At 43.2% G+C, this 25,700-nt stretch overlaps 1 protein-coding gene across 3 annotated transcripts in view; it reads left to right on the forward strand.

Annotated features, from left to right (window-relative positions):
- Positions 1-1,007: 1,007 nt before the first annotated feature.
- SCAMP1 (secretory carrier membrane protein 1) overlaps positions 1,008-25,700 on the forward strand; it is a 41,835-nt gene continuing 17,142 nt past the window's right edge. For all 3 annotated transcript variants that reach the window (XR_003400057.1, XR_003400058.1, XM_026865390.1), the window contains exons 1-3: positions 1,008-1,118; positions 19,803-19,901; positions 20,159-20,270. Coding sequence is in view for 1 of the 3 variants with exons in the window: in XM_026865390.1 (XP_026721191.1) it covers positions 19,824-19,901; positions 20,159-20,270 (190 nt within the window). In the remaining 2 variants the exon portion in view is untranslated. The remainder of the gene's footprint in view (positions 1,119-19,802; positions 19,902-20,158; positions 20,271-25,700) is intronic.

Genomic DNA, 25,700 nt, shown 5'->3' on the forward strand with positions numbered 1-25,700 from the left:
TTAAAGGAAATATTAATGTAAGTGTATAGAAATGTAAATACTTATGTTCTTTCCTGGTTTTTATCAACTCCAGTTTGTTGTCTAATGTTGGAACTAGACTGTGGAAGCTAAGGAAATATATATATCTATACATAAGAGTTATAAGTAGTAAATAGTATGTTACAGCTATTTTGTATATTTGATATACATATAAAATACTGTACACTTGTTTTGCACATTTATGTAAATACAAATGTAACCATACTAAATAAGTGGATTTATTAATTTTCAAGAAAACCTTTCTTTCATTCATTCTGATGTTCTGAAGATGCAAACCCCTTAAATTAATGCACAGAAACAACATAGTGGAACCAGGCCTCACATGGAATAAGTACAATTTTTCTTCATACGAAGTTAGTGTGATCCATGGTAGCGAGCTCTTCTGCAGAACCAAGCCTGCCTGTCTCTAGCACAGATAAATGTTTCATTGTTGAAAATGCTTCCTCAACCTAAACCTCAAGCAGTCTTTCTTATTGTATAGTTCATTGGAGGAAAAAATTACACTTTTTCTTAATTTTACCAGTTTAGGTAGAAGGTAAACCAGAGGTGCTTTTGGAATTGTGGGACAGTTTCCTCAGCTTCATTTTTCTGAAATGCTTTTCCTGTTCCTGAAGGTGTTCGAGGTACTTCTGGGTAGGGAAAAACAAGTTACAGAAAGCTCTTTTTTTCTGTTTTGCTTTTTGGTGTGTGGTATTGGAGTCCAGTGGTCAGCATTACAGGGTACAGTTTTATTCCCTTCTCTATTGAGAGCTTTTTTTCCTTATAAGTCAATAGTATGACAGATGGAGTTTTAGACTCTTTTAATCTAGGTTTATAAGAAGTTCAGAATGGAATTAAGCCATTTTGGAGACACAGAGATGGATGTTTACAGGCTTTTTTAGTGAAAACAAATATTTTTTAGATCAAAACAAAAGCTGAGTTTTATATGATATAATTATATAGGTATTGACTTGATGCTTATATATGTATTCATACAGTTACAGACCTGTTTTCTCTTCTAGGATCCTTCGGTTACACAAGTGACAAGAAATGTTCCTCCAGGGCTAGATGAGTACAATCCTTTCTCTGATTCGAGAACAGTAAGCATATTAATTTCTTAATCATGCTGTTAATCTTTTTAGGTAAGATTTTTGATGTATTGTTTTCAGAGTTTGGGACTGTGACGGGCTCACTAGAGGTAATGTAAGATGTGTAAGGACAGATAGTCCCATAAAGTATTTAGAGGATTGAGTGGCTAGGTTGACTGAAGTGAGTTTTGGCCTTCTAAGGAAGAGTGTGTCTCTGAAAGGGTGTCAAACCAGAATTTAGTTTTTCCCCTGTTCAGTAAGACTTGTGGTAGTCTATCCTTATGCTTTTCTGAATTTTACTTGCTTTAAAGCTTGTGAATGTGGCACACTTCCCCAGTGTTTTGCTTTTGACTTCCATTTCACTTAATGAAGGTGCCACTCAGCATAAGAAAAAATTGCATTTAAGTAAGAGTCCACAGGCTATGAGTAGTTTTGCTGTAGTAAAAGGAATAATTTATGTCCAAGAAACACAGTTGCTTTTTGCCTCTAATGTGTTTAGTTTTATTTTACCTTGTGCTTATTTTCACCCATGGCGGAGAGAAAATACAGTGAATGGGGTAGTAAATTCATACAGAAACAGCATTTTTCAGTGGTTACTTTTGATAGTAATGATCTTGTACAAGATTAGCAAGATGTATGGATGATTGTTGTCTGTCAGTATAACTTACAAACATACAAATATTGTATTTTTCAAAAGTAGGCTTATTTCCTATGGTAAATGCTGATAAGGAATGTTGGTATTTCATAGAATCATAGAATCATTCAGGTTGGAAAAGACCCTTGGGATCATCAAGTCCAACCATTAGCCCTACTCTACAAAGTTCTCCCCTACACCATATCCCCCAACATCTCATCTAAATGACCCTTAAACATTTGAGTCTCTGCAATGCAACTGTAAGGTTTCATACAGTGTTAAAATCCTAGACTGGAAGAAGCTTGGTTTTGAGTATGCCTTGGATCAACTTATTAAGGCAGAATATTTACAGCTAGCAACAGTATTAAGTCCCCAAAATTTTTTTCTCCTAAGACAATATGATGAATTATGCTTGATGTATCTTCCTGAAGCTTGAAGAGTCTCAGAATTGCTTTGTATTGACCATAAATTATAAAGACAGTAAGTCTTGTTAAAAGAAAGAAAAAATCTAAAGCTACTCTGACTTTTTTATTACTTATGTACTTATTTTAACACATAGCTCAGTGGGCAAAGTAAAACAAGTATATAGCTAAGGTTGTCTGGCTTTGAACAGTCAGCTGTGCATGTATAAAGTGTTCTAATTGCTCATTACAGATGTCACTCATACAGAAAAATTGGGAGGATGGAGGAAATCTTTAAGTCAATGTTCATATCTACTGAGTATGTGCTATATTCATGCACTGTCATTCAATTAAGTGTGAATTTTCTAACATCCCATAGATAAAAACTGTTTATTGAATGAGCAGATAGTTTTCTTTCTGTAGAGGAAAAGAACTTTCACAGGTATTTTTGCAAAAAGCAAGACTGAAGGAATAAAGTATGTATTCAGCTAAGAGTGCAATAATAACCTTTAGATGATGCTCCCCTTCCTCTCTGTGTACCTTGTGGATGCTGAATATGTAAGTATTCTGTAATTACATGCATTTGCTTAGATACCTAAGGATATTATCACAGTTCCATATTCTCACCTCTCTTTTCCTGCCACCTCTGTATGCAAGAGAAGGACGTACTATGCGTGTACAAATAATTGTATGTGATAGGAGCAAGGAAAGAGGCAGTGGAAGTGAATGCCTTTAAAGACTGGATGAACAGAGGTAGAAGTAGGTTCTGTGGATTTTAGACTTGGGAGGATTGCAGTGTCCATCAGAATAGGGACAGAAGTTGGCATTTTGTGTGCCGCTCAGAGCAGAATCCTTCAGATAATTTCTGGGGGCCTTGATTTGTTGCTGTTCCTTGTTCTACCTTTGTTGGGGAGCTGAGTCGTCTTGAACAGTTCTGTGCAGGTAGCCTGATGTCTAACATTTGAAGACCATAATAGCACTAGTGAGCAGAAAGGATACAAGCTGATGGTAGCAAAATATGTCCTGGAAATCTCTGTGCTCTTTATTTAGGAATTGCTAGACTGTAAGATGTAAAATAGTGTTTGTTTCACCATGAGTAACAATGTATAGTTGTAGTTTTAAGGAAGCTGAGAATGGTATGCTTCAGTTAGAAATCCAGACTTCTAGTGGTAATGGTAAGATGGTATCTTGCAATCTATAGCATTAACACAACATTAACCTTCTTTCCTGTTTTCCTCCAAATTTGAGTTAATAAATCATGCTGGACTCCAGAAGTATTTCTCCATTGCAAATCCAGACAGGGGTGTTTCTTCTGTGAGAAAGTGACTTCAGACTCTCAATACTGACACTTGTTATCTTAGTTCAGTTGTGTTCTTCCTTTGCCAAGTATTTCAGTGTATTCACTTTTTCTCAGTCAACTTATATCTGTCACGTGTGCAGTGGGAAATCTGATAGAAAAATAACACGTAAGGCATAATGAGAAAAGTGAATAGGCACAGGAGATTTTTAGGTCTCAAGTGTCACCATCTTAATATCTAGCATGAGAAATCAGGAGGAGTTTGGGTTTTTGGTGTGGGTTTTGTTTTTTTTTTTCCCCTTCTTACTAAGTCTCAAAGCCTGGCTTATTTTTGATTGTTAAACCAAACAACATTTTCAGTGAATGGTATAAATGTTAGATTAAATATCGTTGCCTGCATCTTCAATGGTTTTGTTTCCAGCTCTTAATAGTCACCATGGAGATAACTTTGTCTTTTGTCATGTTTCTGAAATTGACAAGGAACAGATCAGATTAGGCAATTAGTATTTCTGCTTCATGATTTAATGAAACTATTGTTAAAGACGACCTTTAGTCCCTTCCTGGTTCTAGGTATAATAATGCATATTGCTATATGCGTAATAATGCATATAGCAATCACTTTCAAATTGCTGCATTAAAATTTTTGAAAAAATCAGTAGTGGAGTTGGGGTGTTTTTAATTTTTAAGAGGCATATTTCAGTGGATTTTCTTTAAATTCCTGGGCAGCTCCCCTCTTTTTTTTTTTGCATCCAAACACACTGAAGTGTTGATGGGAAATGAGATTGTTCACACCTTGCCTCTTTTGGAAGTCACCCACCCACCCCCAGTAAATAAACTGTTTCAGCTACATGAAGAAATCTGTTAGAGATAACTTCTTTCAAGCATTTAACTCCAGCCAACCTCTTCTCTTTAACAGAGGTCATAATAATTTTCTTCCTCCCCCAGTGCAGCTGTGAGAACAGAGTATGAAGTAAAAAGATGTATTCCAGAAGTACCATTTGCAGTAAGAACAAAAAGAGATGTTGTAAAGTGGTGTCGGTTGAATTTCAAGATACAAGTACCTTATCATAATGTGTCAGTGAGGGTCAAAGACTATGAATCTATGAAGTAAAGTCTCTAAAAACAGTTGAGTTAGTTCCCCTGTCTAAACATGGGTTGTATGTCATGATATGATATGATACTATCCAGTGATGGCTGGAGGTTAGTGGAGTTCTCACAATACAAGTCTGAGTAATTAATCTTAAAAAGACAGAATTGCTGACCACCTGTCTTGTGAATGTCTCATCAGTCCTGTGCAGGCTCTAAGTCAGTTGGGTATCTCTCTTCCACACCCAAATCCCTACACTACAGATAGCACTGAGACAGGCAACCAACCGCATGTGCACAGGCAGGTATGTCAGAATAAGTGCGAAGTCACAGGTTGCAGTAGACTTCTGGAGGTCATCTTTCTCAATCTGCCTATTCAAAGTTGGTCACTAAGTCACATTGCTCAGCATCTTGTCCTGAGGAGTTCTGAGTATATACAAGGATGGAGATCCTGTGACCTCTCTGGGCAATCTGTTCCAGTGTTTGGTAGTTCTGTCAGTAATTTTCTTTTTTTCCCCCATAGTATCTAATTAATTTGCTGTGTTCCAAAACGTAACATATTCTGTAATAAAAGCAGCATGATCTTTTCCCAACAACCTCATGTGTATACTGATCCATAATGGAGTCAAATATGTATTTGGTTTGATTCTTATATTTAATAAATTATGTATTAATTACAGCAGAATTCTACAACTTCATGCTGATACGTGAGTAAGCCAACCTTTTGTCCAGTAAATACGAAATTAGAAATTAAAGAATTTTTATGGGATTACTGTGATAATCTGCTCAGGTGAGAAACATAGATCAAGACTTGTTTACAAATTGTCATTATTTCTGACATGGGGCCAAGTCTTCCATGTTCCAGAAGGATGGATTAGACTGTTAAATTTGAGAAGGGAAGGAAGAAGCTTGAATTCTACTTCCCTGAAGCCAACTGAGAAGCCTGTGTCTACTCACCTACTTCTGAGACAAAAGACAACAGTACTTTTTGGGATGCTCTGGTATGAACTGCATAAGATGTTGGTCATGGTTCACAGAATTACCTGGCAAGTGCCAGATTCACCGGATTCCTTTGAAGTGGCTCAGCAATTTTTATTCCTAGAAATACTGTCAATAAAAATCATAATAACATAGACAAAAGTACACTAACAGATGAGAATTCTGTTCTGCTTACTTAGTAGTTATGGATCTCAGTGTCTTTATGAAATATCCGTTAATTACCAAAACTAGTTCCTGCAGATACCTAGTTTGACATCTTCAGGGTTTTGATAGCTATTGACCAAGTGTGTCTCTCCCACTTGCATCTTTTGTGTTCATAAAACATTTGAGGTGACCTTAGAAAGTGGGTGTTTGCTTTTGGTTCTAAATAGCAAATCAGTTGCTCCTGTACATAGCTCTAATCTGACTGCTTGATAATAGTATTTTCTCAGTAAGATTTACATTTATTACGTACAGTTTTTGTCTTTGCCAACCTTTTAAAAACTTAAATTTGAGCTATTGCTTTCCAGAATACCTCCGGTTTTAGACTTCATGCATCTGCTACACTTGGGCAACTGCAGATAATTTTCAATACAACAGCTTGCAAATACATCTCTATTTCAGAATGTAAGGAACCTAATGTATGCTAGGTAACATTCTAATAAGTATTTTCACTGTAATTGTTTTGCAACTTATTTTATGAAGTTAGCTTAGTTCTTAATTTAGCTAACTAAAGAGATGGCAATTAGTGCAAACCTGTGCTTACTCTATATTTAGAAACTGATGTGAGACATTAACTTCCAGAATTGTGCTTTGTACTGTTTTTTTAGTAACTGTACAAAGAACTGTCTGCCTTCCGGTTTTGTATACCAAGTCAATAAATTATTATTTTGTTGAATTTTATTGAATGTGTTTTAATTGTGTATATGAAGAATCACTTGTTTTGAGTACGTTGGCTGCATTAAGACTCGGGTATGCATAACCTCTGTTCTCCCTGATTCTTGTTTGTTTACCTTTTATGCATTTTTATTGAACTTCTGTTTTTCCACTGATTGCTGAATACTGGGAAATATATAGGACAAAAGACACAAAGTAGTTTCTGATATACTGATATCCTGATACACAAATAACTTTTTCATCTTCTTTTTGCCTGTACCCTTTTCTTACTACCTATGTCAGTGCAATAATAGAGAATCCTGTATGTCAGATGAACTTTTGTCCATGCAATTCTCCAGATCTGCTGCACAGTGCTAGAGCCTGAAGTTGTGCCCCCTCTGATTTAACTGGAGTACTTCTTGCTTCTAGGAAAATCCCAAACTGTACAGCTCTGTTTTGCAGAAGGGTTTTTTTTGTAGTTTTAGGTAGCTGAACAATTTTCCAAAGCTGGATACTTCTGTTTGTTTCATGTTGAGTAGCTGTGTGGCTTTTTATGCTTCTCAGCTTTGATTATGGTTACAGAAATGAGTACTTCAGTTTGGCAGGAAGACAGTGCAACCTGACTTTAAAACAGTTGCATGCTTGTCACCTTTTTAAGAACACAGGGGTCAGGGAATTCCAAAATGTTGGAAGTCAAGCAAGCAGGGCAGAAGGCTGGTTTGGCTGAGCAGGAGTCTTCTACGACTCGGGTGGAAGAGGAAATTGTACAGACATAGGAAGCAGGGACAGGTGACACAGGAGGCCTACAGAGATGCTGTTCACCACTGTAGGGAGAAAATTCATGCTTGATCAGAGTTCAAGCTGGCCAGCACTGTGAAGGACAACAAAAACTTTTAAAAATGTGTTAAGAAGGATCAGGAATAATATTGGTCCATTGCTTGATGAGGTCAATCACTTTACAAATAGGTATGGTGACAAAGCAGAGATGTTTAATGCCTTCTTTGCCTCTATCTTTAACACCAGTGATGGACCCTGGGACCCCTGGAGCCTTGTGACTGGGGGCATGACAAACTCCTAGCTGACTCTGAAGTTGTTTTAGACTCGGTGATCCAGCTGGATGCACATAAGTCTATGGGGCCTGATGGGATTCATCCCAGGGTGCTGGAAAAGCTGGCTCATGTTATCATGGGACCTCTTTCCACTATTTTTCAATGGTCTTGGGAGTCTGGAAAGGTACTGGTTGACTGGAAGCTAACAAATGTTATAGTTTTCAAGGAGGTTAAAAAGGAAGACCCTGGTAAATACCAGCATGTCAGTCTCACTTCAGTGCCTGTTAAAATTATGAAGAAGGTTATTCTGGGAGTTACTGAAAAACACTGGAGAGACAATGCAGTAATTGGTCATAGCCAGCACAGGTTCACAAGGGGAAAGTCCTCATTAACCAACTTAATTTCCTTTTATGAAAAGGTCACCCATCTAGTTGACCAAGGGAAGCTAGTAGATGTGAAGTTTTGGGGTTTTAGCAAAGCTTTTGATACTGTCTCTCACAGTATCCTGCCAGACAATGTCCAGCACACAGCTAGACAAGACCATAATACATTGGGTGAGCAATTGGTTGACGGGTTGGACTCAAAGTATTTTCACTAAGTTGGTTACATCAGCCTGGTGGCCAGTCACCCCAAGGGCTCCCCAGGGTTCAATTTTAGGGCCAGTTCTCTTCAATGTTTTTATAAATGATCTGCACACAGGAGTCTAATGTACGTTAAGTAGGTGTTACAGATGCTCTCAAACAACCAAGCACCAAAAATAAAAAAAATTAACACAGTTAACTAGCTCTCCAGAAATTACTGGTTCGAATGTCTGTGAGAGGAGAACAGAACAGCTTTCTAGGATTTAATGGCAACCCAGAACACATGCCAAAGCCCCGCTCCCTGGGGTTTAATGACAACTCCAAATGCTTTACAAAGCCCCGCTCCCTGGGGTTTAACGACAACCAAAAAACACTGTATCGCTCACCTGACAAGTGAGGGCTCTCACCCTTGAGGACCTGTTCAAGGCAGAATCCCAAGCCAAGGCACCTTGAAGAGTTTCCTTGGGCCAAGGGGAGAGTCCTGATCCAAGGGGCAACTGACTCCCTTGGTCCTGACCCAAGGGGAGAGTCCTTGACTGCAGCTGCTGCTCCAGGGGACAAGTTCAAAATGGATTGCCCAGGGGACTCCATTGATCCCCAGGCCGAATCTGACCTGTAGTCAATAGTGGCTCCCATTGTCCAAAAGCCCCAGTTGCCATGAGGCCCTGAGAACAAATGCAGCCCCCAGCTGCTACACCTCAGCAGCCAAGAGTCTCCGTTTTACTGGGTGGATGCACCTGCCACAGTAGGTTTGCCGATGATAGTAAACTAGGAGGAGTTATGGACTCTTTCAAGGGTAGAGAGGCCTTACAAAGAGATGTGAATAGACTGAGCAGTCACAACCCCTATAAGAAGAGTCACTGCCTGATTATGTACCTGGGGTGGGTTAATTCTGGTAACTTGTACAAACTGTGGGATGAGAGGCTGGAGAGCAGCCCTGCAGAAAGAGATCTGAGGATATGGGTTGATGGCAAGCCAAAAGGGCCAGCTGTGTCCTGGGGCGCATCAAGCACAGCATAGCCATACAGTCCAGAGAGGTGATTGTCCCCTCTACACTGCACTGGTACAGCCCCACCTCGAGTACTGTGTGCACTTTGGGTTGCCTCAATATAAAAGGAGTGGTGCAGAGAAGGACAACAAAGATGGTGCAAGGTCTTGAGGGCAAGACCTAGGAGGAATGGTTGAGGTCACTTGGCTTGTTCATCTTGGAGAAGAGAAGGCCAAGAGGTGACCTCACTGCAGCCTACAACTTCCTCAAGGGGAGCAGCAGAGGGGGAGGTCTCTGGTGACCAGCAACAGGACACGAGGAGATGGGATGAAGCTGTGTTAGGGGAAGTTCAGGCTGGATATTAGGAAAAGGTTCTTAACAGAGACGGTGGTCAGTCACTGGAACAGGCTCCCCAGGGAAGTGGTCACAGCCCCAAGCCAGTCAGAGTTTGAGGAGCATCTGGATGACATTCTTAGCCATATGGTTTAGTTTTAGGTAGTCCTGTGAGAAGCAGGGAGTTGGACTCAGTGATCTTTACATGTCTCTTCCAACTTGAGACATTTTATGATAACAATGTGTTCTTCATTAGATTCTTGATCCATAGAAGATGATTTATACTACCTATGCCTATTGTGCATTGAGTTGTGATTTTTTGAATAATAACCTGGAAAAATAATCACATTGAAGCAATATTGAACTACCATTTGAGGTAAGTTTGAGTACTTGCACTTTATTCCCCTGTGCACACATTATGAAGTGAAGTAATTATGAAAACACAGTAGTATACAGAAACGCTCATGGCTTCTTCTGTACGTAATGAAGAAATACTACTGTATTTCAGCAGCTGTCTGTATCCTGTGAATACAATGTCTGGAATGCAACTTTTGCTAGGATTGTATTCTTAATATATATATATCAACCTAGCAGAAATTCTGAAGTGATACCCAGCAAAAATGAACAGCAGATGTTGAAGCAGATACATGATTTTTTTCTTACCTTTTTCTTATTACCTCTGACTATCTCCGCTTTTTCTAACATTGGCACTAATATCATCAAGTGATATTAAATAACTCAAGAGTGATACTATACACACAATAACATTCATGAATGGTGTAGACGCATTTATTGTAGCTCAAAAATAGCTGCTTAGATGTACCATAAGAACAGACTAAACGTGGGCTTTTTGATGCTTTGTCAAGTGTGCTGCTGGGGTGAGACAGCCTTAGAAAAGTGGAAGTGTTGCAGTTTAAGCCCTGCCGGGACTGGAGAGTGTGTTGCCATTGCCCCTCCCCCACCCAGAGCCGGTCAGGCTGGCAGTGAGGCACAAACCCTGGGTTAAAATAAGAAGAAATTTAATACAACAGTGTGATAAACAATGTGAACAACAACAGTAGCAATGATAATGACAATAAACAACAATAATAGTGAACAAGACAAACGATATACAGAGAAATACCGCTAATTGGTCATGGAAACAGGTTCCCACCACCGAGCCCACCAAAGAGCAAGTAAAAAAGGCTCCACACCTGGACCTGATGCCAGCATGGTATGAATAACCCGGCTGGAGATCCCTTCCCCTGCTCTCTCTGCTGGGGAAATCTAACCCTATCCTAGCTGAACCAGGACATAATCCACCCCTTTATTCTATACCATCTGTGTCATGTCCAGCTGCCATTTAGCAGTTAACAATAACAAAGTAATAATTTACAAAGGCACAGCATAATTCATGGCATATTCTCACCCAGAATGAAGTCCCCCTGTGGTACACATCGGACCTCTCCATTGTCCTGCATCACCCACCAGGTGCACCCAGGTCCTTGGGCAAAAGCAATCCTGTGGATGGGTTTGCCTTTACCTTTGCCTGGCGCAGGACTAAACCAGACCATTTTTCCCAATGTATTCCTCATGCGCACCACAGGGACTTTGTTCCCATCTACAGCACGGGGAGGTTTTGAGTGAGCCGGGCCAGCTCGACTGGCAGATCCTCTTGTGTTGACTAGCCAGGTGGCCTTTGCTAGATGCGTTTCCCAGTCTTTGAAGGTGCCACCTCCCAGTGCTTTCAATGTGGTATTTAACAGTCCATTGTAGCGCTCGATCTTCCCAGAGGTTGGTGCATGGTAGGGGATATGGTAGACCCACTCAATGCCATATTCTTTTGCCCAGGCATTTATGAGGTTGTTTCAGAAGTGGGTCCCGTTGTCTGACTCAATTCTCTCTGGGGTGCCGTGTCGCCACAGGACTTGGGTTTCAAGGCCCAGGATGGCGTTCCGGGCAGTGGCGTGGGGCACTGGGTAAGCTTCCAGCCACCAAGTGGTTACTTCCACCATTGTGAGCACGTGGAGCTTCCTGAGGCGGGTCTGTGGCAGTGTGATGTAGTAGATCTACCAGGCCTCTCCATATCTATATTTCAGCCATCACTCTCCATTTCGCTGGGGCTTCACCCGCTTGGCATGTTTGATTGCAGCACACGTCTCACATCCGTGGATGATCTGTGCGATGGTGTCAATGGTGAGGTCCACCCCTCGATCTCAAGCCCACCTGTATGTTGCATCCCTACCTTGGTGGCCCGAGGTTTCATGGTCCCACCGAGCTATGAACAGTTCACCTTTGCGCTGCCAGTCCAAGTCCACCTAAGCCACTCTAATCTTAGCAGCTTGGTCTGCCTGCTGGTTGTGTCGATGTTCATCAGTGGCCCGACTCTTGGGTATGTGGGCATCCACATGGCGCACCTTCACAACGAGGTTTTCCACACGGGCTGCAGTATCCTGCCATACTTCAGCAGCCCAGACGGTTTTACCCTTACGTTGCCAGTTGTTCTGCTTCCATTGCTGCAACCATTTCCACAGGGTATTCGCCACTGCCCATGAGTTGGTGTAGAGGTAGAGCCTTGGCCGCTTTTCCCGCTCAGCAATATCCAAAGCAAGCTGGACGGCTTTCACCTCTGCAAACTGGCTCGATTCACCCTGTCCCTCAGCAGCTTCAGTGACCCATCGTGTGGGACTCAACACAGCAGCCTTCCTTTGTCAGTGTTTTCCCACAGTGCGACAAGACCCATCACTGAACAGGGCATATCACTTCTCCTCATCCGGCAGCTCATTATATGGTGGGGCCTCCTTAGCACGTGTCACCTCCTGTTCTGGTGACATCCCAGAATCTTTGCTCTCTGGCCAGTTCGTAATCACCTCTAGTATCCCTGGGCGGCTGGGGTTCCCTATTCAAGCCTGTTGTGTTATCAATGCAACCCATTTACTCCACGTGGCATCTGTTGCATGATGTGTGGAGGAGGCCTTTCCTTTGAACATCCACCCCAGCACCGGCAGTCGGGGTGCCAGGAGGAGCTGTGTTTCAGTGCCGACCACTTCTGAGGCAGCCCGAACTCCTTCGTACGCTGCCAGTATCTCCTTCTCAGTTGGTGTGTAATTAGCTTCGGAGCCTTTGTATCCCCAGCTCCAAAAGCCCAGAGGTCGGCCTCGGGTTTCTCCAGGTGCTCTCTGCCAGAGGCTCCAGGTAGTAGGGCCATTCTCCCCGGCTGCAGTGTAGAGCATGTTCTTAACCTCCTGCCCTTCCCGGACTGGCCCAAGGGCTACTGCTTGGGCAATCTCCCGCTTAATTTGTTCAAAGGATTGTTGTTGCTCAGGACCCCGTTCAAAATTGTTCTTCTTACGGGTTACGTGGTAGAGAGGGCTCACAATCAGGCTGTAGTTCGGGATGTGCATCCTCCAGAACCCCACAGCGCCCAGGAAAGACAGTCTCCTTTTTAGAGGTTGGTGGGGCCATGGCTGTGATCGTGTTTATCACCTCCATTGGGATGTGGCGACGCCCATCTTGCCATTTTATTCCTGGGAATTGAATTTCCCTTGCAGGCCCCTTGACTTTCTTTTGCTTAATGGCAAAGCTGGCCTTCAGGAGGATTTCAGTTATCTTCTTCCCTTTCTCAAAGACTTCCTCATCTGTGTCCCCTCATACAGTGATGTCATCAATGTACTGCAGGTGTTCTGGAGCCCCACCTTTCCCCAGTGCAGTATGGACCAGTCCATGGCAAATGGTGGAGCTGTGGTTCCACCCCTGGGGCAATCGATTCCAGGTGTACTGGATGCCTCTCCAAGTGAACACAAACTGTGGCCTGCACTCTGGTGCTATCAGAATGGAGAAGAATGCATTAGCAATGTCAATCGTGGCGTACCACTTGGCTGCTTTCGACTCCAGTTCATACTGGAGCTCTAGCATGTCCGGCACTGCAGCACTCATTGCTGGCGTAACTTCATTCAGGCCACAGTAGCCCACAGTTAGCCTCCGTTCACCATTAGGCTTTCTCACTGGCCATATAGGGCTGTTGAAGGGTGAGTGAGTTTTGCTGATCACCTTCTGGCTTTCTAGTTGACGGATCAGCTGATGGATGGGGACCAGGGAATCTTGGTTGGTGCGGTACTGCCGCCGCTGCACCGTCCTGGTAGCAATCGGCACTCGCTGCTCCTCAACCTTAAGCCGCCCCACCACTGAGGGATCCTCTGAGAGGCCGGGTAAGGTGGACAACTGTTCAACCTCCTCCAGGGCAGCTACACCAGAAGCCCATCGGTACCCTTTTGGGTCTTTGAAGTACCCTCTCCTGAGATAGTCTATGCCCAGGATGCACGGGGCATCTGGGCCAGTCACAATGGGGTGCTTATGCCAGTCCTTCCCAGTCAGGCACACTTCAGCCTCCAGTAGGGTCAGCTGTTGGGATCCCCCTGTCATTCCGGAGATGCAGATGGATTCAATCCCACTGTAGCTCGTTGGCATCAGGGTGCACTGTGCGCCAGTGTCCACCAAAGCCTTATACTCTTGTGGGTCTGACGTGCCAGGCCATCGGATCCACACTGACCAGTAAATCCGATTATCCCTTTCCTCCACCTGGCTGGAGGCAGGGCCCCTCTAATCCTGCTCATCATCACTCACTTCTTGCAAGAATGATTTACTGGTCACTGGTCCCTTCAAGAGGGTCAGAGATAACGTTCACCATTCTATTCTGCCTGGGGGATTTCTGACTGGACACTGGAGCTGCGCTTTTTTTGGAGGACTCCCCTTTTGTGATGGTCTTCCCTTTCAGCTGCTCTGCTCGTGCAGCTAGGGCAGCAGTGGGCTGTCCATCCCACCTCCTCATGTTTTCTCCATGGTTGCGGAGGAAAAACCACAGGGTGCCTCATGGTGTGTGCCTTCTGCTGCCTTTCTCTTGGGTGGGGAAATGTTTACTTCTAATGGTTGAGACATCAGCCCGTGCAGGTGGAATGTAGGACATGTCCTCTTCCACTCTCTGGACCCTCTGAGACAGTTCCTCCACAGCTGAGACCCAGGGATGTTGAGATGAAGGGAGATTTCCCTCATATTGCCGGAGCTTGCCAACCACTCCATCCACTGTTAGAGTATGGGTGTCTGTCCACCAGGACACTATTGCCAATGCTTTTGAGTGTGCTTCTGGTGCGCTCTACAGGAACTTTTACCACATCAGGTGTGTGCAAGGGGCCTGATCTGGGTCCATGGGTGACTACTTATCATTCAGATCACCATAGATCATCTCAAACACAGCCAATTCTGAGACCCCTAACAAAAGCCCAAACGGAAACAGTTTACTAATCATAAATGGGTTTTTGTTGTTTGGTTGGACTTTCTGTTTGGTTATGGTTTATTTTGTTATAGGGGCTTTAACCTTCAAACAGACATGGAAGTTGCCTTGATTACTGCACCATTCCTGTGTTAAGTAATGGACTGTAGCACACAGCTCTAACAGCTCTAACAACATCATGAGACTAAGGGCAGCTGTTTCCTTGCATTGCAGTTCTTGAAATAGTAAGCCTGGACTGTCTTCCTTCAGGTTACTACAATGATATGACTGTATGGTTTTTGAGGGTCTAAGGCCTGAAGGAGGATCATAATCCCAGTCATATTATTACAGAGTATCCAAAGGTATGCATGATTCTTAATCACGTACCATCCTTGTAAAAGTTATGGTAGCCTTTCAGTTGCAAACCTCCATGATGGTCCAAGTAATCAAGTCAGTCATACTGGTTACTGTAAGGGTATGTAGAATGTGAGAGCATCTGCTTCATTAAGGTTATAGACTTATTTCAGTTATAAGGGAGTAATAAGTAAAAGGGAAAGCAGTAAACAAAGGCAGAAGCACAAACCTGATAGATAAGATATAACAGAGGCAAAATGGAAGACTGGAATTCTTCAGACACTAATTTAGGGACTTTGAAAAGGGTCAACATGGACTTTTTAACTGATAAGGAAGAAACAAGATAAGCATGAATATTATGGATAGTTGAGGGGAGTCTGTGGGACTGTGCAAAATTTGTTAAGTAATATTTAGAAGTGTCCTGGTTTTGGCTGGGATAGAGTAGATTTTCTTCCTAGTAGCTGGTACAGTGCTGTGTTTTGGATTTAGGAAGAGAATAATGTTGATAACACACTGATCTTTTAGTTGTTGCTAAACAGCGTTTACACTGAATCAAGGACTTTTCAGCTTCTCACCCCACCCCACCAGTGAGTAGGCTGAGATGCACAAGAAGCTGGGAGGAGACACAGCCAAGGTGGCTGACCCAAAGGGATATTCCATACCAAATGAAGTCATGTTCAGTATATAAACTAGGGGTAAAGCTGGCTGGAGGCTGCTGCTCAGGCTGACGTTGGTCAACAGGTGGTGAGAAACTGAATTACGCATTACTTGTTTCGTATATTCTAATTATTGTTTTTGTTGTTATTTTCCCTTTCTTTTCTGTCCTATTAAACTGTCTCAACCCATGGATTTATTTTTTTTTCCTTTTGATTCTCTCCCCCATCCCACTGGGCAATGGGGGGAGTGAGTGGGTGTGTGGTATTTAGCTGCCGGCTGTGGTTAAACCACAACAAGGGCAGTGGTCAAAGATGTGGAACAGTTGGAGTCTGGGGAGGAGCAATAAGGAGACTGGAGAAGTTAGTACACTTGTCTGACAGCCATGTTCCTAATCATTGCAGTTATTGTTAAATCCTTTCTTAATTCTCTTTTTGTGACATTTCACACTACCACATCTGTGAGTGCTGCAAAGTCTAGGGGCCAGCAACTGGAGAGACTAGAGTGAGAGACTTAGGTGTCAGCAGCATGGTCAGACCCGAAGTAGTAGTGGTCCATACGTTCGTTTTTTTCAACAGCTGAGCATCTGGGTGTCAACAGCTGGAGGGACCATGCGTCACAGGGCCCATGTGTTTGAATTTCCAGCATTTGAAGGACCAGTGTGTTTTCCTCTGTGTATATATGTGTAATTCACCAGCAAACTTCAAGCTGGACTAACTGCCAAATAGGAGAAAAATCTCTCTGGAAAGCCTCAAAGACTGAGCCAAAAGTAAGTAAGGCAGTCTGTAGTCTGGACTTGGACGTATGATAAGCTGAGAGCCCATGCTGGCGTTTGAGGGAGCTGCAGATGTGGAGGTTGCTTGTGACATGAGTGTATGAGTGCATGAATTTTCCAGTGAATGTCAAGCTGGGCTAGCTGGCGAAGGGGAGGAAACCCATATACCAGGTAAGAGAGCTCCAGATCCAGGCAGCTATATCAGACAGGCTGAGGGCCTGCCACTCTGAGGGATCTGCAACTGTTGGTGTGCTTGTAAATCTTGAGTGAGGCATGTGCTTTCAATAGAGAACTTCAGTGCTGATCAGCTGGAGAGGAATGGGTTGTGACTGTGTACCTGTGTTCTATGTAGTTTGGATAATGTTATGTGGGGGTGTTGTTAAAGGCACTCAGCTTGCTACTAGCTGAAGCTGGAAACAGGAAGGCCATAGCTGTCTCTATCAGCTTGGAATGAAGAGCCCTCAGAAGGTCTTAGGGTGTGTTGGGCTGGGCTCCAGCAGTTGGAAAGGGGGAGTCCCCAGGTCTCAGTGTCTGCTGGAATGGGTAGCATTTGTAACATCTAACAGCTTTTGTTCCCCAGCTCTTCTTGACTTAGGATTCCAGGATGCACAGCCCCTTATACAAATCACTGGTGTGGTCTCATTTCTTCTAGGGAGCACAGGCTCTTAACTAGGCACTGGGTATTTTACACAATTGTCATTGCATGCACAGTAGACAGCAAGTCTAACACCATACAGATGGCCAGCTAGCATATAGTGGAACCTAAACAATGTAGAAATCTGAATTGGAAGAATCTTGTACATAATTATTTCCATATTAATGTCATATATCGTCTATGCTGTTGGCTAATGTCTTTGATTATGTAGCTCTAGTGAGCTTTCTGATTGGTTCCTTTATTCATAAGCATATATGCATGTTCTAGTCATTAGCAGCATTGTAGGCTATTTGGACAAAGCATCTTTCAACGATGAATATTTTGAATTCATTGTTCAAATATTTTCTAGTCTGACAATCCACCTTTTTACACTATTACAGGTACTATAACTTCTTACAGTATTATTGGAGGACTACTGCAGTGCTTGCTGGAGACTGTGAACAGTTTTACTCATTAGTTTAGCAGGCAGCTGCTTATGAGTTATGTTTTCAAAGCTATTGTTACTTTAGCGATGAAGCTATCATAATCAGACTTTCGGCTTTTGTATCACTGCTCTGGCCTACAATGCATAATGCATAAGAGTTTTTGTTCAGTATCTTTTTGTTACTCTGCTGCAAGTTTTGTATCTTGTATTTGAAGCAGAAGGTGATAAATGTCTAGTTTTGGTAGGAGTTCTCATACAAGCCTTCTTTCTTATCACGGAACACTCCAACGTAAGGAATAGCACTATTAACTGTCTTTAATCAGCTTCATAGAATCATTTTAGGACCCTTAAGATCATTGAGTTCAACTGTTTATCTAACGCTGCCAAGTCCACCACTAAACCATGTCCCTAAGGACCACATCTACACCAGGGTTGGTGACTCAACCACTTTCCTGGGCAGCCTGTTCCAATGCTTGACAAATCTGTTGGTGAAGAAATTTTTCCTAATAGCCAATCTAAACCTCCCCTGGCACAATTTGAGTCTGTTTCCTCTTGTCCTATCACTTGCTATTTGGGAAAAGAGACCATCACCACCTCGCTACAACCTCCTTTCAGGTAGTTACAGAGAACAGTAAGATCTGCCCTCAGCCTTCTTTTCTCCAGGCTGAATAACCCCGGTTTCCTCAGCCACTCCTCACAAGACTTGTGCTTTAGAACCCTCCTCAGCTTTGTTGCCCTTCTTTGAACACACTCCAGCACCTCAGTGTTTTTCTTATAGGGAGGTGCCCAAAACTGAACAGTGTTCGAGGTGCAGCCTCACCAGTGCTGAGTGCAGGGGGATGATCGCTTCCCTAGTCCTGCTGGCCACCCTATTTCTGATACAAGCCAGGATGCTGTTGGTCTTCTTGGCCACCTGGGCACACTGCTGTCTCATATTCAGCTGGCTGTTGACCAACACCCCCAGGTCCTTTTCTGTCAGGCAGCTCTAAAGCTACTCTTCCCCAAGCCTGTAGCGTTGTGTGGGGTTGTTGTGACCCAAGTGCAGGACCTGGCACTTAGTCTTCAGCTGTCTACGTCTTACAGCACTGGCTAATCTTTCTTAGGGTGAAGATCTTAACTCACCGAGCATTTTTGAGAAATGAGACCTCTTTGATATATCAGTATTCTGTTAGGAGCTGATGTATGAGGTTATTCTGTTAGGAGCTGATGTATGAGGTGGAAAGATAATTTTAAAATGCTGGAATCAGCTGATGTTGCTGAGATATGCTGCAATATAACACACAGAGGTGGAGTTTACTCAGGCATGATGTTTTCTCCTCTGTGTATTGCATTTCTGTATTTCAAAAGATGGTTAGAAAAGATGCAGATAATCTGGGCCAAGTTATAATTTGCTACATTAGTGGTATTTAGTTGATTCATGCTTTGTTTTAAGGTACTTTTGTATCAAACATCACACTACTCACCATATTTTTGTTCTTGATTTTGGTCTTATTAGGAACAAGTGGTTATCTTTCTTACAGGATCACAGAACAGGGAAGCCTTTCATGTTGCCAGCTCTCCACAAAGAAAGAACTGTAGTTTCCCCCCAAGCATATTTAAGAATAAAATAACATCATAGTAGTGCTACACTGGACTGCTTTGAAAAGTTCAATTGATGACTTAAGTCTAGGCAGTAGTTTTTTCCTTGGTTTGATAGCTACTGGTTAACATTGTGCACAATAGAGATGTGGAGAAAGTCAGAGAAGATGACAAATGGGAATAAGCAGGAGAGTATTTATTTAAAAAAGAGCACTGAGCTACTAAAAGGTTCTTGTAAGCTGTATTCTTATAGGTAGTAACCAATTGAACAAAGTGCCAGTGGTACTTGAGGCTAGATACTACAGTACGTACTGGTGGAGTAGTTAAGAAATCGGTTATGGATCTTGAATTGGAAAATTTAATATGGTACATTGCTTCTCTAATTAGCCAGGTGATACAAGCCTTTGTTATGTAGAAAGCTGTGGAATACATTAGTAATAAAATGGCATTGTGTTTCAGAATAAGAATAGATCACTGTTAAGTCCTGCAGTTCTCTTAAACAATAACTGTCCTTACTTATGTCTGAACAAAATTACTTTCTACTGAACCCTAAAATTCCATGTATATTTACAGCAAGTAGTGCAGTGTAAAAGCAAATAAGCAAAACACTGCACCACAGAATATAGTTAACTTTTTTCCTAGTTATAAATATTGCAGACAGCATATCAGATTTTCAGTTTATCAGTAACACATCCTTTAAAACAACTAGACTGGTTCTTACAGAGTTATGAAAAGATGTTTATTAGAATAGGAAATTGTTTCCCTATAATTGTCTCTTGTTTTCTTAGCCTCCTCCAGGAAATGTGAAAATGCCTAATGTACCCAGTACCCAGCCAGCAATAATGAAACCAACAGAAGAACCACCTGCTTACACACAAATTGCAAAGGTTTGTCTAACTTCCAGGCACTAGATTCCTTTTAATTATTTAAATACACTTCTGGAATGATGTATTTTATAAAGCATTGCTTTCCTAATGATTTATGAACATTAATACTGCCTTTAATCAGTAAATGCACGAATTCGTGCAGTATTAGGTCAGTCTTCATCCATAACTGGAGATGCTTAATTATAGAAAATAGACTTGGAATATTTATTTTGTGTTCACATTTTTTATCAATACTTAACAATGCTTATTTTGTTCAGGAGCATGCCTTGGCCCAGGCAGAACTGCTAAAGCGTCAAGAAGAATTGGAAAGAAAAGCAGCTGAACTAGATCGCAGAGAAAGGGAAATGCAGAGTCTCAATCAGCAGGGGGGTATGCATGAAAAAAACCCTTCTTTAAATTGCAGACATTTCACTTTATCCTATAAACTGTTTTAGATTTAGAATGACGTTGTGAAACAGATCAAAGAGGAGGTTTTGTAATCTCTTCAGGAAAAGAAAGTTTTATCTCCCTTGAGACAATGCATACAGTGAATAAAAAAATGTCCTGTCCTGTACAGATTTTCACTGTAAAAATTTTAAATGTGGCTTCTGTTACATGTTACTTTGCTATCAGTTATATTTGTTCTAGGAAGTAATACTATTTATCAGAAATGGAGCATTTTGAGAAGTAAAAGTAACTTCATAAGTAACATCTCTTTGATTTCTATTCTGCTAGTATTTATAGCTGTAGAACACTGCTTTGAAACATTTTTTTATCTTTTGCTATGTTACAGGCATACTATTCTATGCAAATAGCAAAAAGATCTATTATTAATCTTTTATTTTTCATGTAACACATTGGAACCCATAATCAAGACCTGTATCTCATTTTACCACAAACTGTAAGTGTGCTGTACAAAACCTGATGTTTCATAATTCAGTGAACATCTCACAGTTTCACAAATGAGAATATTTACATCCTCTTAACTGAAGTTACTTTGCTGTAAGTAGATCTATGAGAGGGGGGGGGGGGGGCAGAGTGCAAAACACTGTGTGCAAGGCTAACTTTGTGTAGTCTTTCCACTTGTATCTAGAATTCTGACACTTTTATTTCCACATGTGCTGTTTTTTTGAATATGCAGTGGTACAATTCCAGATTGCATAATTGTTTAGTAATTCAAACTCTCAGTGTATTTTATAGAATAGAATAGATTCAGTTGGAAGGGACCTAGAATGATCATTTAGTCCAACTGCCTGACCAACTCAAGCCTGATCAAAAGTTAAAGCATATCATTAAGGGCATTGTCCAAATGCCTCTTAAACACCGACAGGCTTGAGGCATCAACCATCTCTCTAGGAAGCTTGTTCCAGTGTTTGACCACCCTCTCGGTAAAGAAGTGTGTCCTCATGTCCAGTCTAAACCTCCCCTGGTGCAGCTTTAAACTGTTCCCATGTGTCTTGCCACTGGATCCTGCAAAGAAGAGATCAGCACCTCCCTCTCCACTTGCCCTCCTGAGGAAGCTGCAGAGAGGAGTCATATGCCAGTCATTTCCTAGGATCTGGGAATGGGGAATTGCTGTGCTTCTAAGGAAAAGAATCATGGTGATATTGTCCCTTCATTAAGCCTTTTTTATTTTCTCAGTACTTGTTCTTTTCAATCTCTATTAAATTTCTGTACCTCTTCTCCCAGATAACGATTTTTGGATTGTTTTTTTCATTTTCCTCTCTATATATTATCCTTCATGTAATTTTACTAGCTTATATAGATTTTCTGGATTGATTACTTTTGCAGGCTTTAGGAAAATTACAGTTTTGTTCATCTATGTCTTAGGGGATGTAACTGATACCTCATGCATGTTTCAGGGTATTTCTAAAATGGTTATTTGTTATTAGGTTGCAGTGCTTGAGAATCCATGAAAAATTAAAAAAATTCTTTGGGAAGGCTAAACAGAGAGAGCTCCTAAAACGTTAAGACAACCAACTCTCTCAGCCTGTCACAGAATCACAGAATCAGCTAGGGTGGAAAGAACCCTGAAAATCATCCAGTCCAACCGTTAACCTAGCACAGACAGTTCCCAACTACACCATATCCCTCAGCGCTATGTCAACCTGACTCTTAAACACCTCCAGGGATGGGAACTCCACCACTGCCCTTGGCAGTCCATTCCAATGCCTAACAACCCGTTTTGTAAAGAAATACTTTCTGACATCTAGTCTAAACCTTCCCTGGTGCAACTTAAGCCCATTCCCTCTTGTCCTATTGCTTATTACTTGGTATAAAGAGACTTATCCCCAGCTCTCTGCACCCTCCTTTCAGAGAGCTGTAGAGTGTGATGAGGTCTTCCCTCAGCCCCCTCTTCTCCAGGCTAAACACCCCCAGTTCCCTCAGCCACTCCTCGTATGACCTGTGCTCCAGACCCTGCACCAGCTTCGTTGCCCTTCTCTGGACACGCTCGAGTCACTCAATGTCCTTTCTGTAGTGAGGGGCCCAAAACTGAACACAGGAATTGAGGTGCGGCCTCCCCAGTGCCGAGTACAGGGGTCAGATCCTTTCCCTGTCCCTGCTGGCCACGCTATTGCTGACACAAGCCAGGATGCCATTGGCCTTGGCCACCTGGGCACACTGCTGGCTCCTGTTCAGCCGGCTGTCAGTCAACACCCCCAGGTCCCTTTCTGACTGGCAGCTCTCCAGCCACTCCTCCCCAAGCCTGTAGCGCTGCTGGGGGTTGTTGTGGCCCAAGGGCAGCCCCCGGCATTTGCCCTTAGTGAAACTCCTGCAGTTGCCCTCAGCCCATGGCTCCAGCCTGTCCAGGTCTCTCTGCAGAGCCTCCCCACCCTCGAGCAGATCAACACTTCCACCCAACTGGGGTCATCTGCAAACGGACTGAGGGTGCACTCGATCCCCTCGTCTAGATCATCAATAAAGATGTTAAACAGGAGTGGCCCCAAAACCAAGCCCTGAGGGACACCACTCGTAACCGGCCACCAACTGGATTTAACTCCATTCACCACAACTCTTTGGCCCCGCTCATCGAGACAGTTTTTTACCCAGCAAACGTGCCCATCCAGGGCGTGAGCAGCCAGTTTCAACAGGAGAATGCTGTGGGAAATGGTGTCAAAGGCCTTCCTAAAGTCAAGGTAGACAACACCCACAGGCTTTCCCTCGCAGGTCACCCTGTCATAGAAGGAGATCAGGTTTGTCAAGCAGGACCTGCCTTTCATAAACCCATGCTGACTTCGCCTGATCATCTGGTTGTCCTGCATGTGTTTTATGATGGTATTCAGGATGAGCTGCTCCATCAGCTTCCTGGGTACCAAAGTCAAGCTGACAGGCCTGTAATTTCCCAAATCATCCTTCCAACATTTCTTATAGATGGGTGTCACATTGACCAGTTTCCAATCTGTTGGGACCTCCCCTCTGGTCAGCCAGAAGTGCTGGTAAATGATAGAAAGTGGCTTGGCGAGCACCCCAGCCAGCTCCTTCAGCACCCTCGGGTGTATCCCATCCGGTCCCATAGACTTGTGTATGTCTGAGTGACTGTCTCCTTGATTGCAGGGGTCATTCTGCCAGTCTCTGTCTTCTGGCTGAGGAGGCTGGATTCCCTCAGTACAAGCCTTGTTATTAAAGACTGAGGCAAAGAAGGCATTAAGCACCTCAGCCTTCTCTTCATCACTTGTTGTCATGTTTCCTCCTGCATCTAGCAGGGGATGGAGACTCTCCCTGGTCTTTTGCTGCTGACCTACTTATAGAAACATTTCTTGTCCTTGATTAATTTCTAGCCAGATTAATATATAGCTGGGGTTTAGACCTTCTGATTTCCGCCCTGCATAGCCTCACAGCATCTCTGTAATGATTGTGAGTAGCTAGCCCCTTCTTCCAAAGGCTGTGAACTCTCCTTTTCTTCCTGCGTTGCAGCCAGAGCTCCCTGTTCAACCAGGGAGGTCTTCTTTGTTGCCAGCTTCTCTTAGAGAATCTGGGGACCACCTGCCCCTGAGCCTTCCTCCTTAAAGAGCGCCCAGCCTTCCTAGACCCCTGTACCCTTCAAGATTTTCTCACAAGGAATCCTTTCAAGCAGGTGCCTAAACAAGACAAAGTCAACCCTTCTGAAGTCCAGGATGTCAGTCCTGCTTAGCCCTCTCCTGGCCTCTCTAAGAATAAAGAATACTATTATTTTGTGATTGGTGTGCCCTAGTTGGCCTCCAACCGCCACATCATCCACCACTCCTTCTCTGTTCACAAAGAGGAGATCCAGCAGGGCACCTTCTCTGGTTGGTTCTCTCACCAGCTGTGTCAGGAAGTTATCTTCCACACATTCCAGGAATCTCCAGGACTGGTCCCGCTCTGCTGTGTTGTATTTCCAGCAGATGTCTGGGAATTTAAATTCCCCCACAAGAACAAGGGCAAGTGATCGTGACATTTCACTTAAATGCCTATAGAATATTTCATCCACCTCTCTGTCCTGGGTGGGCGGCCTATAATAGACTCCTACTAGACCATCTGCCCTGTTGGCCTTCCCCCTGATTCTATCGCAAAGACACTCCGCCCTGTCTTCGCTACACTTGTACTCAAAGCAATCATAACAGTCCCTAACATACAGCACCACCCCACCCCCTCTCCTTCCTTGTCTATCCCTCCTAAAGAGCTTGTAGCCATCATCTGGCGCACTCCAGTCATGGGAGACATCCCATCATGTCTCTGTGAGAGCCACTACATCATAATTTTCTTGTTTTGATCATGGCTTCAAGATCCTCCTGTTTGTTACCCATGCTGTGTGCATTGGCATACATGCATTTCAGATGGGCTGATGTTTTGCCTCCTTCCCCCTTCAAATCTAGTTTAAAGCTCTGTCAGTGTGCCCAGCTAACTGCTGCCCCATGATCTTCTTCCCCCTCTGGGACAGGTGCATTCCATCTAATGCCAAAAGCTCTAGTGCCCTGTATACCAACCCATGATTGAAAAATCCAAAGCTCTGACTGTAACACCAGTCTTGGAGCCACCAGTTCATCTGTTGAGTTCTCCAGTATTCTTCATCCACCCCCCCGCCCCAACTGAAGGGATGGAGGAAAACACAATCTGTGCCCCCAACCCCTTAATCAGTTTCCCCAAGGACCTGAAATCTGTCTTCATTACTTTAGGCCTTCTCCTGGTAATGTTGTCACTACCTACCTGAAAAACCAAGGGAGGGTAGTAGTCCTTGGGTCTCACTAGAGCAGGGTTTTGCCATGAGGTCCTTGATCTAGGTCCCAGGGAGGCAGCAGACTTGCCCGTGAAGCGTCTGGTCTGCGTATGGGGCCTTCGACGCTCCTCAAAATGGAGTCACCCAGTACAATGACTCTTCTGAGGTTCTTTTCAGAACTGTTTTTAATACCTGGTCTAGAATGACCCAGCCTTGGTGGGCTTTGCTCTTCCTCGTTTGTCTCATTTTCTTCCTCCTTCTCCATTCAAAATTTCCAGGGCCGTGAATCTATTGTCAAGGGGCACGATGGAGGGTGAGGGAGGTCGGGAGAGGATTTTCCTGCCTCCCTGAACAGGGACCTGTTTGCAGCCTCCCCTGTCTCTTAGGTCCCCTCCTTCTGCCTGGTATCAAGAGGATGAGGGATTACCTGCCTCATTTGGAGCCTCCATTTGTCCTGTGTTCTCATAGGGGAGGTGCTCCAGCCCCCTGATCATCGTTGTTGCTTTCTTCTGGACCTCCTCCAACAGCTCCTTGTCCTTCTTATGCTAGGGTCCCCAGAGCTGGATGCAGTACTCTAGGTGGGGTCTGACCAGTGCAGAGTAGAGCAAGAGAATCACCTCCCTTGACCTGCTGGTCATGCTTCT

The sequence above is a fragment of the Athene cunicularia genome (genome assembly GCF_003259725.1).
Source record: "Athene cunicularia isolate RWA chromosome Z unlocalized genomic scaffold, athCun1 chrZ_part1, whole genome shotgun sequence".
In the NCBI taxonomy this organism is placed as follows: domain Eukaryota; kingdom Metazoa; phylum Chordata; class Aves; order Strigiformes; family Strigidae; genus Athene; species Athene cunicularia.